At 35.6% G+C, this 12,713-nt stretch overlaps 2 protein-coding genes and 1 non-coding gene across 3 annotated transcripts; 2 read left to right on the top strand and 1 right to left on the bottom strand.

The window, feature by feature from the left end:
* Window positions 1–650: 650 nt before the first annotated feature.
* On the bottom strand, window positions 651–1,196 carry LOC107766156 (uncharacterized). The gene has a single exon (XM_016584900.1). It carries the CDS (start codon window positions 1,194–1,196, stop codon window positions 651–653), a length of 546 nt encoding a protein of 181 aa, XP_016440386.1.
* Window positions 1,197–2,373: 1,177 nt separating this feature from the next.
* Window positions 2,374–2,480, top strand: LOC142172350 (small nucleolar RNA R71). Its single transcript, XR_012701711.1, has one exon. It is a non-coding gene; the product is annotated as a small nucleolar RNA R71 (small nucleolar RNA).
* Window positions 2,481–9,990: 7,510 nt separating this feature from the next.
* Window positions 9,991–12,212, top strand: LOC107766157 (pectinesterase-like). Its single transcript, XM_016584901.2, has 2 exons — window positions 9,991–11,003; window positions 11,287–12,212. Exons 1-2 carry the CDS (start codon window positions 10,043–10,045, stop codon window positions 11,973–11,975), a joined length of 1,650 nt encoding a protein of 549 aa, XP_016440387.2. The 5' UTR covers window positions 9,991–10,042; the 3' UTR covers window positions 11,976–12,212.
* Window positions 12,213–12,713: the final 501 nt, after the last annotated feature.

Here is a 12,713-nt window from a genome sequence, read left to right as displayed (position 1 = left end):
CACTGAACTGGGCTAACCCAGTTGCTATCTGAGATGGGAAAAATAACTCTTGCATATAACCACTTAATCACATCCTTCTTTACAACTTCCTTCATGTTAGGGTTCAACCTTCTTTGATATTCTCTGGAAGGTTTGTGCCCATCTTCCAATAGAGTTTTATGCATACAGAAGGCCGGGCTGATACCCTTAATGTCTGCAATGGTCCAACCAATTGCATTCTTGCATTCTATCAACACTTGCAAAAGTTGTTCTACCTGCACATCTAACAAACCAGATGAGATAATAACGGGTAAAGTCGAATTAGGTCCCAAGAAAGCATCCCTAAGGTGAGATGGTAGCGGTTTCATCTCCAATTGTGGTGGTGCTTCGATCGATGGCTTGGCTGGAGGGTTCTTTCGTTCTTCAAAGTGTAAAGGCTCGAATTCGAGCTCTCTTTTCCAGTACCTTGCCCTTGAAGAGCCAACACCCATTCCGCCAAGTCCTTACCATTTACTTCTTCTAAGTTCATAAGGCAGGCTGTTAGAGGGTCTTTTGCATTAAGTGCCTCATCATCTTCCTCCATGATTACATCCACCGTGTCTAACAAAGAGCAATTCGCAAACTCACTAGGTCGCCGCATAGACTTTTGCACATTAAATGTTATTTCTTCATTATTCAGCCTCATCTTCAGCTCCCCCTGTTTCACAATCAATCAGAGCTCTCCCTGTGGCTAAGAATGACCTTCCCAAAATTATGGGAATCTCCTTATCAACCTTGCAGTCCAGAATGACAAAATCTGCTGGAAACACGAATTTTCCAACTTGCACAAGTACACCGTCAAGTATAACTGATGGCTTTTTTACCGTTCGGTCAACTAGTTGCAGTAATATGGATGTGGGCCTTGCTCTTCCAATGCCTAACTTTTTATAGATAGACAATGGCATCAGATTTATATTTTCTCCCAAATCACACAATGCTTTGGAAAATGCATAGCTACCTATGGTGCATAGAATTGTGAAGCTTCCAGGGTCAGATAACTTCTCAGCTATAGGTCTAGACACAACAACACTACAAGTCTGTATCAATGTGACAGTTGCCAAGTCTTGGAAGTCAAACTTACGAGACATCAAGTCTTTCATCATTTTTGCATAACCGAGCATCTGCCTCAAAGCATTGATTAGAGGAATGTTTACCTGAATTTGCTTCAGCATTTCCATGAACTTTTTATACTACTCATCCTTCTGATATTTGGCCAATGTCTGTGGGAAGGGTGCTGGAGGTCGCTTCTTTCCTGTAGCTTGAGTTAGATCCTGCTCAGGAACTTTTTCTAAAACCTTCTCTTGCACTTTCTCAGTCTCCTCCGCAAGCTCTTTTTCCTTGTTTATTTCCTCTCTGGCTGGTTGCACTCTTACTTCTGTTAGCCTAGTTGACTCATCTAACTCAATTGGCACTGGCACAAGTGTTTCAGTTAACTGGCTCTCACGAGAAATTTATTCCTCTAAATCAAGATCTCTACCATTTCTCAAGCTCACTGCCATAAGAGTCTTCGGGCCCTACTCTTTTGGATTGACATGTATGTTCGCAGGTAACGTCCCTTAAGGACGATTGTTAAGGGCCATGGATAACTGCCCTAGTTGAATCTCAATGCCCTTGATAGCCGAGTCGTGTGACACTACCTTTTCTTGCATTTGGTGGACCTTTTCTTCTATTTTCCTGCTGGCCCCAATGAGTTGTTGCAACATTCCTTTAATTTCAGATAACCCATCATCCTGCCTCACTATCTGCCGTTGTTGAGGTTGTTGATAAGTTAGCTGCTGATTTTACTGGTTGTATCCTTGTTGCCTTTGGTAAGGTACTACTTGACCCTGTGGTCGCATAGCTCCAGGATTGTTGGTGTTATTGTACTGTTGTTGTGCTGGTCTATACTGCTGATTTTGCTGCCCCCAATTCTGATCACCTTGTCTCTGACCTCCATAGTTGGTCACATAGTTCATATTCTCTTGATAGTCCTGGTTGTCACTTTCACCACTCCATGAACACACGTATGGTTGATTAATGCATGGTGTACATAATCCCCCATTAGTCGTGTCAATTATGTGTACCTGCTTCTGGCCTGATTCATCAATTTTCTTGGTGAGGATACTTATTTGCATTATCAGAGTGGCCATATTTTCGGCTATGGAATTGTTCGGGTCAAATGCTACTGAGTGAACTAGAGGGATGATTGTGGAGTCTCTTGTCATCCATCCTGAGTTTTGAGCCATTTTATCTAGCAAGACCTTACACTCTCTAAATGACTTGCTTAAAAATGCTCCACCTGCTGAAGCATCAACATTGGCCTTCAAGCTGTCCGCCAATCCCATGTAAAACCAGTGTCCCAATATCTGATCTGGAATGCCATGATGTGGACACTTAACCAGCATACCTTTGAATCTCTCCCACGTTTCTTATAATATTTTAGCTGGTTTCTGCCTGAAGCTCAATATCTCATCAACCTGCTTGGTGGTCTTATTGGGTGGATAGAACTTATTCAAAAACTGCTTGACTAATTCCTCCAAGTTGTGATGGAATTTATGGGGAGCGAATTAAGCCATGTTTGGGCTTCTCCTGTCACTGAGAATGGAAACAACAACAATCTTATTGCTTCCAATGTCATATTTGGTTGCCTTTGCGTGACACAAATCGACAAAAATATTTTCAGATGCTGCTGTGGATCTTCAATGTGAGACCCAGAGAACAGTCCTTTGTTCTGCAGTAGATGTAGCATGTTGTTTGTGATTTGAAATGACTCCGCTTGTATCTGAGGGACTGCAATTGCAGTAACCAAATTTTCAGCTGTGGGTTGTGCCCAATCATACAAAGCTGCTTCTGGCACAAGAGGTGCCACACCCTGATTGTTAGGGTCATTCATATTGTTTCGATTGTTTTGATTATCCAAAGTAGTTGTTTGTCTTTCTTGTTTGCACGATTTAATGCCTTGAAAGTTTTCTCAAGATCCGGTAATGCTTCAAACAATTCACTAGTTCTTGAAGAGTGTCTAGGCATACACCTATAACACACAAGACCACAAACGTTAGAATTAATGTAATGAATAAAAATGGAGAAAATTTACTAAACTAAGAATCCTAACAATTCTTATAGTTATAATTAGTAACACTGTTGCTTTCCCCGGCAACAACGCCAAAATTTGATGATGCCCAACTATGCCTCCTAAGAGGACTAAGCAGTCGTTGCAAATATAATCTGGTTAACAAGTACAGAGTCGAATCCCACAGGGAAATAACGTGTTAATTACAACCAATAGTTTTTTTTACACGAATTCAAGTAATCAACCTTCAGAAATATTATATAACAATTTGAGAGTTTACTAACTAAAATCAAAGTAATTAAAAATGCAGTAATTTATAATGAGCAAAGCAAATATTGTAGACAAGATTTGGAAGAGTCTAAGGTTATGATTTTCTCTATTGTCGGAATCTTTTTCACTATATTTTCTATGAATTTGCCTAACTATTCTCTACCAATCATGAGTACTTTGATTGTCGTAGCTCTCTCTCTCGAGCAACTACTACAATTTACTAGACGTATTCTCTCGAACTACGCTAGCTGGCACTAATTTACCGCTCACTACGATCGCACCAAGGCTTCGTTATCTCTAATCCCGCCTTTAAACCCTCCACATCGATCTCTGTTAGGAGTGGTGTTGTTCAACAACTACCTAAATGTGTACTCTGTCTCGAGCAATATACACACTAAATAGGCCCAGTTAATTGAGAGCTCTTCAATTAACAACAATGAAAATATAGTTGAACAAGTAGAGAAAATTCAAAGGCAAATCTATATTAAACGCAGTAGAAAATCATCTTCCAATAGGTTCCATCAAACCTTATATTAAAGAGTTTAGCTACTCATAACACTACTCAAAAATACATAAATCATTGTCAAACCAATATTCATAGAAATAAAGATAGAAAAGTAGAGACAAAATTCTTGATTTATCTTCTTGAATGAACTTTGGGATCTTTCGGGCTCAACTTTCTTCAACAATGGTGTTTCTTGCCTTCTAAGGTCATGTGTGTGGCTGCAATTAGGATTGAAAACTCTTATATCACGTCCCTAAGCCAATTGACTAAGTTGCCCCTCAAGATAAAACGCAAGCATATTTGCCCTTGTGCTATAGCTGTGCTTAGCACAGGGGCTGGTTGTGTTCTCCAGATTTTTCTGTGTTTTCCCTGTGCTTTTCGAAGTTACTTCACTGCCTGGTTCGATTTTCCTTTTTTTCAAAAATTGCATTTTTGCTTCATTATTGCTCAAATCACCTAACTTCAACAATTAAGCTCAATTGGTCATCTTTCAACATTCAAAACACATAAAAACACACCAAAGTAGGGGTAAAACATATCCAATTACATGTAATTCTAGCATATTATCGAGCAACGTCTAAATTCAGTTTAAAATGTGTTAACCTATGTACTGTAAACCGAACGATTATTTCCGAAATGGAGTAAAATGTTAGCATTATCCGTTTATGGATACTCGAGATTGAAGGAATCTGAGGCCCATAGATCTACATATTCCACCTTGCTGGCTGCTCTCCAGCTAACTATTTACTGTTGAAACAATTATCATGTTTTTACTTGGAAAATTTTGATATATCGTACTAAAGTGTACACCACAAAAATAAAAGGTTTTTAACAAATTTTACGGTATGTAAAAATAATTATAGCTGTTATTCAAACATAAAATATATATTTTAATTTTACATAAAATATGTAAATTAAATGTATATTACACATTATTATGCAAAAAATATACAATCACTGACTATTAATACAGGGGACAACTATACTGCATAGATTTTCTTCATCAAAAGTAATTGCAATTTGCATGTTGCATACTATATTAGTAACGGCGACAAGAAAACATGCTGTTTCTAAACATGGAATAATTTCTTATACGATGCCCATGGTTTTGGACTTTTGGTTTCTGGTTAGTTTATTTAGAAAGGATACATAACAATATCCAAGTGGAAGTTATAAAATTAGTAAATATTAAGTAGTCTATTGTGCAATCTAGTTTTACAGCTAAACTATTGTTTACAAATTGAAAAAAAGAAAAGAAAAGAAAAGGCCAGCTCTTTCATCATAGTGATCAAATGATGGTATGCCACCCTATTACAGATTAATAAGTTTCTGAGAACTTTAATAAATTCATTAATCACCTAATTCGGCTACTTTACCGCGTCAGCAATAATGCTCTAAGATTAAATTATAGGATTAATTAATAACCTAAAGATACATCCATTATTGCTTCAAATGACTTTTCAATATTTTAAAGGCCTATGAGATCCATTTAGTATCTCGATCATGCTTCAAGAGATAAGTATCGATTTTATATTTGATTAAAGTCCATGATTATGTGTTGTCTATATTACATGCAAGTGATCCTGACTATTTGATTCCGCGGTTTATATCTGTTTCGATCAAGAATAATTGCTTAAACATTGGCTACAGTGTGAATGATGGTATGGTCACATTGACCCTGGTTCTTCATTTCTATATGCTTCAAATGACTCTAATGCTTTAAGGGCCAATTAGGTACTATTTGATATCTTATCTTAGAGCTATAATTAAAAATAGAGTTTTATATCGCTGCTGATATCATTACACCGATACTTTATCATAATCCGAGTGCTTATGATTATTTGAACAGTTTCTGCAGTACTGCATAAATGCTAGTACATAATATAGTGGGTTCAAATTTTATGTAGTAACAGTAGAATAAAATTATATCTACAAAATTAAGTCACTTGTAAGGTAGATTGTATTCGGTAAAATTTACGGCTTCCAAGTATACATATCTCAAGCAGACACGCGTCACTAATAATAGGGTGAAAATAAATCAACAAATAACTGGTACCGAATACATACATGTGATCGATATTGTGTAAATTTCGAGAGTATCAAAGTCGGAAAAATGAATTTGAAAGTAAGGCACCGGTTGGAGAGTGCATCATTAAAAGAGCAGCCGTTACAGAAAATCACATCATTTATTCTCAAAGGTTATGCAGCCATTAGTTGGGATTTTTATTCATCTTTAAGAAGAGTATGATTTGAGGATTTGTCTTCTCAAATTTAACTATAAATAATAATATTTATACTCATTGGAAAAATACGAAATACTGATTACACAAAGACTAATATTATTTTCTCACTCTTTTAAGCTTTATACGAGTATTGTCGCTAATTATTCTTGGTTCCAGTGGGATCAGTCTGAAGACTAGGCTTGTTCTTTCTTCACTTGTCTTTATTTTATTTTCTTTGCACTGTATTATTTTATTAATCAAGTCAATTTAATCCACGTGTCTATAAACCATATTACAAATTTAACTATACTTATTTAATCTCTCTACATATATATGTATGTGTGTGTGTATATATATATATATATGTAAAATCTCTATGAAAAATATCGATATATAACTTGATAAAAATAATAGTAACATGTTATTACATGTTAAATCACACTAATAATGTAAAAAATAATTTCTATTATATTGTGTGTATATAGCTTACATCAAAATACACTTAATACTAGCAAGTAGCAATTCACATCCTGTCAAAATGGAATACTAGGCGCTCATTTGTAGACTAACCGTACGTACATGCTTTGTCATGAAAAGAAAAAGATCGACAAAGAAAAAGATCAACAGAAACCAATCCATACACTCATTTAAGGACTGACTTTAGCGTTAGGAAAACAGATTGCCCGTATTTCACACTCACATGTGTCAAACATTTATTATAATAATAAAAACCTGAACCTTTCCTCACCACCTAAAAGTAAACTAAAGTAGCTTTATTAAATTGTGCTTTAATTTAAGTACTTTTTCTTTGTATGTTAAAATAATACGAGCATTGGCCATTCTTGGTTTTTTTTAGTCTATATAAGAACACCGGCTGCGAGAAGATGATTCGTAGATCAAACTGAAGCTCACTACACACTTGTACTAAGTCATGGCTACTAATTCCTCTCAACCATTGTTAGAAACTCCCACAACAAAATCCTCCTCTTCTAAAGCTCTATATGTTCTTCTCTCCTTAGTTGCTATTGTGGGCTCAGTTGGATTAGTTTCAATCTGGGCCATCAATGGCAGCAGCCCATCTCTTTCTTTGACAGCCCATGTTTGTGATCAGGCTCATGATCAGCCATCTTGCTTGGCCATGGTGTTTGAGGTTGCACCTACTGGTGTGATGGATACAAAAACAGTGGATTTACTACAGATGGTTTTACATAAATCATCGTTAAAAATCCACGAGACGATCGATTTAGTGAGAAATTAGTCTAAACTTATACTTCCAATATCTAAAGAAGCTATATTGAAATAAAACTTTAACCAAAAAACTGTAATTCGTAGAAGTTTTTATGTAATTTGAAATATGTAAATCTCTTTTAAAATAACTGCAAAAATCAACATCTAAATTCAGTTTAAAATGTGTTAACCTATGTACTGTAAACCGAACGATTATTTCCGAAATGGAGTAAAATGTTAACATTATCCGTTTATGGATACTCGAGATTGAAGGAATCTGAGGCCCATAGATCTACATATTCCACTTTGCTGGCTAAAGTGTACACCACAAAAATAAAAGGTTTTTAACAAATTTTACGGTATGTAAAAATAATTATAGCTGTTATTCAAACATAAAAAATATACATTGATTTTACATAAAATATATAAATTAAATATATATTACACATTATTATGCAAAAAATATACAATCACTGACTATTAATACAGGGGACAACTATACTGCCTAGATTTTCTTCATCAAAAGTAATTGCAATTTGCATGTTGCATACTATATTAGTAACGGCGACAAGAAAACATGCTTTTTCTAAACATGGAATAATTTCTTATACGATGCCCATGGTTTTGGACTTTTGGTTTCTGGTTAGTTTATTTAGAAAGGATACATAACAATATCCAAGTGGAAGTTATAAAATTAGTAAATATTAAGTAGTCTATTGTGCAATCTAGTTTTACAGCTAAACTATTGTTTACAAATTGAAAAAAAGAAAAGAAAAGGCCAGCTCTTTCATCATAGTGACCAAATGAGGGTATGCCACACTATTACAGATTAATAAGTTTCTGAGAACTTTAATAAATTCATTAATCACTTAATTCGGCTACTTTACCGCGTCAGCAATAATGCTCTAAGATTAAATTATAGGATTAATTAATAACCTAAAGATACATCCATTATTGCTTCAAATGACTTTTCAATATTTTAAAGGCCTATGAGATCCATTTAGTATCTCTATGTGTATATGGAAGTTATGAGCATATTGGCACCTACCAATCTGGAAAATTAAAACTGGATTAATAGATGAATAATAATAATAACTAGATATTACTTTACTAAAGATTATAGATAAATAAGGATTAACTGTGACCCTGCACCCTATTTGTATCAATTGACAATATAATATAGCCTACTGTGACGAGCTAGATATTTTGTTTTTCTAATCTCTTTTTATTTCAAATAATTTTTATTTTAGATTTAGTCCTATTATGACAAATTGCATTGAATAAACAAATTTAAAAAGTTTTTTATTTTTCTGAACTCACTCTTTTTGGTCTGAAAATAATTAGCTGATCGAAGTAACATGCCAAATTATCCTTCACTTTAATAATTAACACCAAAATTTTATACATTGCCACATCCTTAAAGAAGCTAAATTAAAGGCACTTTCTATTTTATGTCTTATTTGAAAATATTCACCAATTTTTTCACTTTTACGGGCTTGTTTGTTCATAGGTGTAGTTGTTAACTGTTAATATTCTTGTACCATTTTTTTCATAGTCAACAAATATGGTGGTAAACAGGCATGTTAATTTGAACTTGACCGTGTTAAAAGTGCATTTGAATAATATTACTAATTATGTATAACTTATAACACAGTCTGGTTATGTTTCATACGCGTATAAAACGGATTGGTTTAGAAATTAACTCGTATTAATTCAACAACTAAAAATTTGGAATTAATTTTAAATTCCATCGCTAATTTGTAGATAAATCGCTCGTAGCTAGCATATTTTTTTACAATCTGATGCAAAATTGTCGCTATGTAGGATTAGCGACGGATTTTGCTACTTAGCTATATAATTTGTCCGTCGCTAATTCTTAGTTTTTTTGTTCGTATCGGTCAAATCAAATTAAATCTGATTAGCGAGAACCTGGAACATTTTAATTCGAATTAAATCGAAGGAAACAAAAGGAAGGCTGAATGATATTAAATTTTTTAATGTTATCGGACTAATGTTATTAAATCAAGACTGATTATCGGACTTAATGTTATTAAAAAAAAATTCTAAGCAGTTCACCTACCACCTTACTTCCAACGTGAAGCTCTAGTTGGGTCACTTTGCAATAGATTAGAATAGATTTAGTAAATGGATCGCATGAGTCCAGATAAATACAAAAGGAAGGCTGAAATATGCTCTTGGTTCTGTATTCACAGGTATTCAATACCTCATAGGTAAGAAGTTTTTGTTTAATTGAAGGGGAAAGCTATATGAGTCTATATATTGCCACCACTTGCCACGAGTTCTTGACATTTGAACAATTTTAGCAATAGAAGAATACTTAAACTAGCAATGTGTGCCATTCAAAATGTAAGCCTATTGCCTACACGTCCATAGATTAACAGATGCCCAGTACTCAATAGGAGAAAAAACAAATCCATAGATTCAATCATATTAAAGCACGAACTAGCGTTAGTGAAAAAAATACCAATATATCGGACTTACATGTGCAGCATATTAATTAGAAAAAGTATTATTGTAATTATCCTAATCCCTTTCCCACCTTATAAAAAATAATTTAAAGCTGCTTTATTGAATTCCAGCTACTTTATGTATATTTTCTTGCAAGTTGTAGGCAAAAATAATTATGAAATAGACATTTGGTGCTGCTTTTAGTCTATATATATAAGAACACTTGCAATGACAAGATTCACAGCAAACAAACTCAAGCTCATTCCACTTTGTTACTAAGTCATGCCTACTAATTCCTCTCAACCATTGTTAGTAGACACTCCGAAAAGAAAATCCTCTCCTTCTAAAGCTCTCTATGTTCTTCTCTCCTTAGCTGCTATTGTGGGCTCAGTTGGATTAGTTTCAATCTGGGCCATCAATGGCAGTAGCCCATCAACTTCCTTGACAGCCGATGTTTGTGATCAGGCCCATGATCAGCCATCTTGCTTGACCATGATGTCTGAGGTTGCACCTGCTGGTTCAATGAACTCAAAAACAGTGGATTTGTTACAGATGGTTTTGCATAAATCATCGTTAAAAATCCACGAGACGATCGATTTAGTGAGAAATGTGAACAGTAGGATTAATAATGACAAGGAGCAAGCAGCTCTAGCAGATTGTCTAGAGTTAATGGATTTGTCAAGGGACAGATTAATGGACTCTATGATGTCACTTGGGAACCTATCATCCCAAGCCCATTTTGATGTCCATACATGGCTAAGTAGCATTCTGACTAACCATGTTACTTGCAAAGATGGGCTAAATGCTCAGGCCCAGTCCATTATGAAGCCCATGTTGAAGGATTTGATAGCAAGGGCAAAGACTTCCTTAGCCTTGATGGTTAAAATGGCACCATCCAATACCATGGATCTTCCATCAGTTACTGATGGAATGCCCTCATGGGTTACTTCTAATGATAGAAGGCTTTTGCAACTTTCTGCAAATGCCATAACAGCCAATGTTGTAGTGGCTAAAGATGGTAGCGGAAAATTCAAGACTGTAAAGGAAGCAGTTGCATCTGCTCCAGATAATGGCAAGACTCGTTATGTTATATATGTGAAAAAAGGAATATACAAAGAGAATGTTGAGATTGGGAAAAAGAAGAAAAATGTGATGCTTGTTGGTGATGGTATGGATACTACTATTATCACTGGCAACTTGAATGTTGTCGATGGTGCAACAACCTTCAACTCTGCAACCGTTGGTAAAAAAATCTCCTTTCTCACTACTGTTTTGGCTTAATTATCTTTTGAAATAATGAAAGGTTTCATTCTAACAAAGAAGTTTGAAATTCAGTAGCCCTTTTGGACAACTTTTGCGAAAAAGGTTTGTCTGCAAAAAAACAAAGGACGAACGCCTTTGTCAATTGGCGATAACTTATAATGCAATCTTTAACTGTCACTGGAAGCTTTTGGCTAAAGCTATGAAAACTGAAATCCACAGAACATAATAATATTGCACTTTTATTGACTTCTTTTTAAATGCAGCTGCTGTTGGGGATGGATTCATAGCCCAAGATCTGCAGTTTCAAAACACGGCAGGACCAGCAAAACACCAAGCAGTGGCGCTTCGTGTAGGAGCAGATCAATCAGTCATCAATCGTTGCATAATAGATGCATTCCAAGACACCCTCTACACTCACAGCCTTCGTCAATTCTATAGAGATTGTTACATCGCTGGCACTGTTGATTTCATCTTTGGTAATGCTGCAGTTGTGTTCCAAAACTCGAAAATCGCAGCACGAAAGCCCGGGAGTGGACAAAAGAACATGGTTACAGCTCAAGGTCGTGAAGATCCAAACCAAAATACAGGAACTTCAATCCAAAATTGTGACATTATTGCTAGCTCAGACCTTGCACCAGTGAAAGGGTCGGTTAAGACATATTTGGGCCGTCCATGGAAAGCGTACTCACGAACTGTATTTATGCAGTCCAATATTGGAGACCATATTGACCCAGAAGGTTGGTCAGTATGGGATGGTGATTTTGCATTGAAAACATTATATTATGGTGAGTATATGAACAAAGGACCTGGAGCTGGAACTAGTAAGAGAGTGAAGTGGCCTGGTTATCATGTTTTAAGTGCTTCAGAGGCGACGAAATTCACAGTAAGTCAGCTGATTCAAGGAGGAGTATGGTTGAAATCTACTGGTGTCGCTTACACTGAGGGCTTGTGAGAAACCTGTTTCATTAATTTGCCTATTCATGTACTGCTAGTGAAGTTTTAGTATGTTTTGGTTGCTGGTTGTAAGCTTGTTTCGTAATAATATGCTGCGGAGTTGTCAGGTAAAGGAGTAATCTTGTTTGTTTTTGTGAATAATTGAGAAGACGCGAGTTCACAATGAGATGTCTTAAAACCGATCAATTTTGTATCATTTCATTTCATTGAAATGCTGCTCAGAAGTTTTCATCCATACTTCAGTATCACCAGTTTTCTTTATTATTTTTGGACCCCCTTCGGGTCATATTCATTGTTTACATTTTTTAGCCATATACACATATAATACATTAATTATACACAATTATACATATAAATTATGTATATATTGTACCTCCACCGGCTATTTTTAGTTTAAGTAGTTAGATGAGCGGCTATTTGGGTTAGTTGTTCTTACAATTTGTTGTATGTAGACTTGTAGTCCACAACTACGGGGTACAAACCTGTCACGCCCCGAACCTAGAAGCGAGACAAGCACCCGGTGCCTCACCTAACTTGGCGTACCAAATTGCGACTAAGGGACTCTGAACACATAATGTCATACTTTGGCCATGGGGTCACCTTGCAAGACAATTTGCGAAGCAAAATATAAAACTGAATGGAAACTAGCGCTAACTAAACATCAATATAAAGCTAGGCTGAAAAGGCCATCATAGCTACTACAGCTGACAAACCACCAAATTATACATACCAGGCC

The sequence above is a fragment of the Nicotiana tabacum genome, chromosome 17 (genome assembly GCF_000715075.1).
Source record: "Nicotiana tabacum cultivar K326 chromosome 17, ASM71507v2, whole genome shotgun sequence".
Classification (NCBI taxonomy): Eukaryota; Viridiplantae; Streptophyta; class Magnoliopsida; order Solanales; family Solanaceae; genus Nicotiana; species Nicotiana tabacum.
The sequence above is the reverse complement of the archived record's forward strand: the minus strand, read 5'-3'. Positions and strand labels throughout refer to the sequence as shown.

Excerpts from the sequence above, each read along its gene's own strand:
- LOC107766157 (XM_016584901.2), top strand. The coding sequence starts at position 10,043 with ATGCCTACTAATTCCTCTCAACCATTGTTAGTAGACACTCCGAAAAGA. Across the intron at positions 11,004-11,286 it reads CTTCAACTCTGCAACCGTTG|CTGCTGTTGGGGATGGATTC; the intron begins GTAAAAAAATCT and ends TTTTAAATGCAG.
- LOC107766156 (XM_016584900.1), bottom strand. The coding sequence starts at position 1,196 with ATGGAAATGCTGAAGCAAATTCAGGTAAACATTCCTCTAATCAATGCT.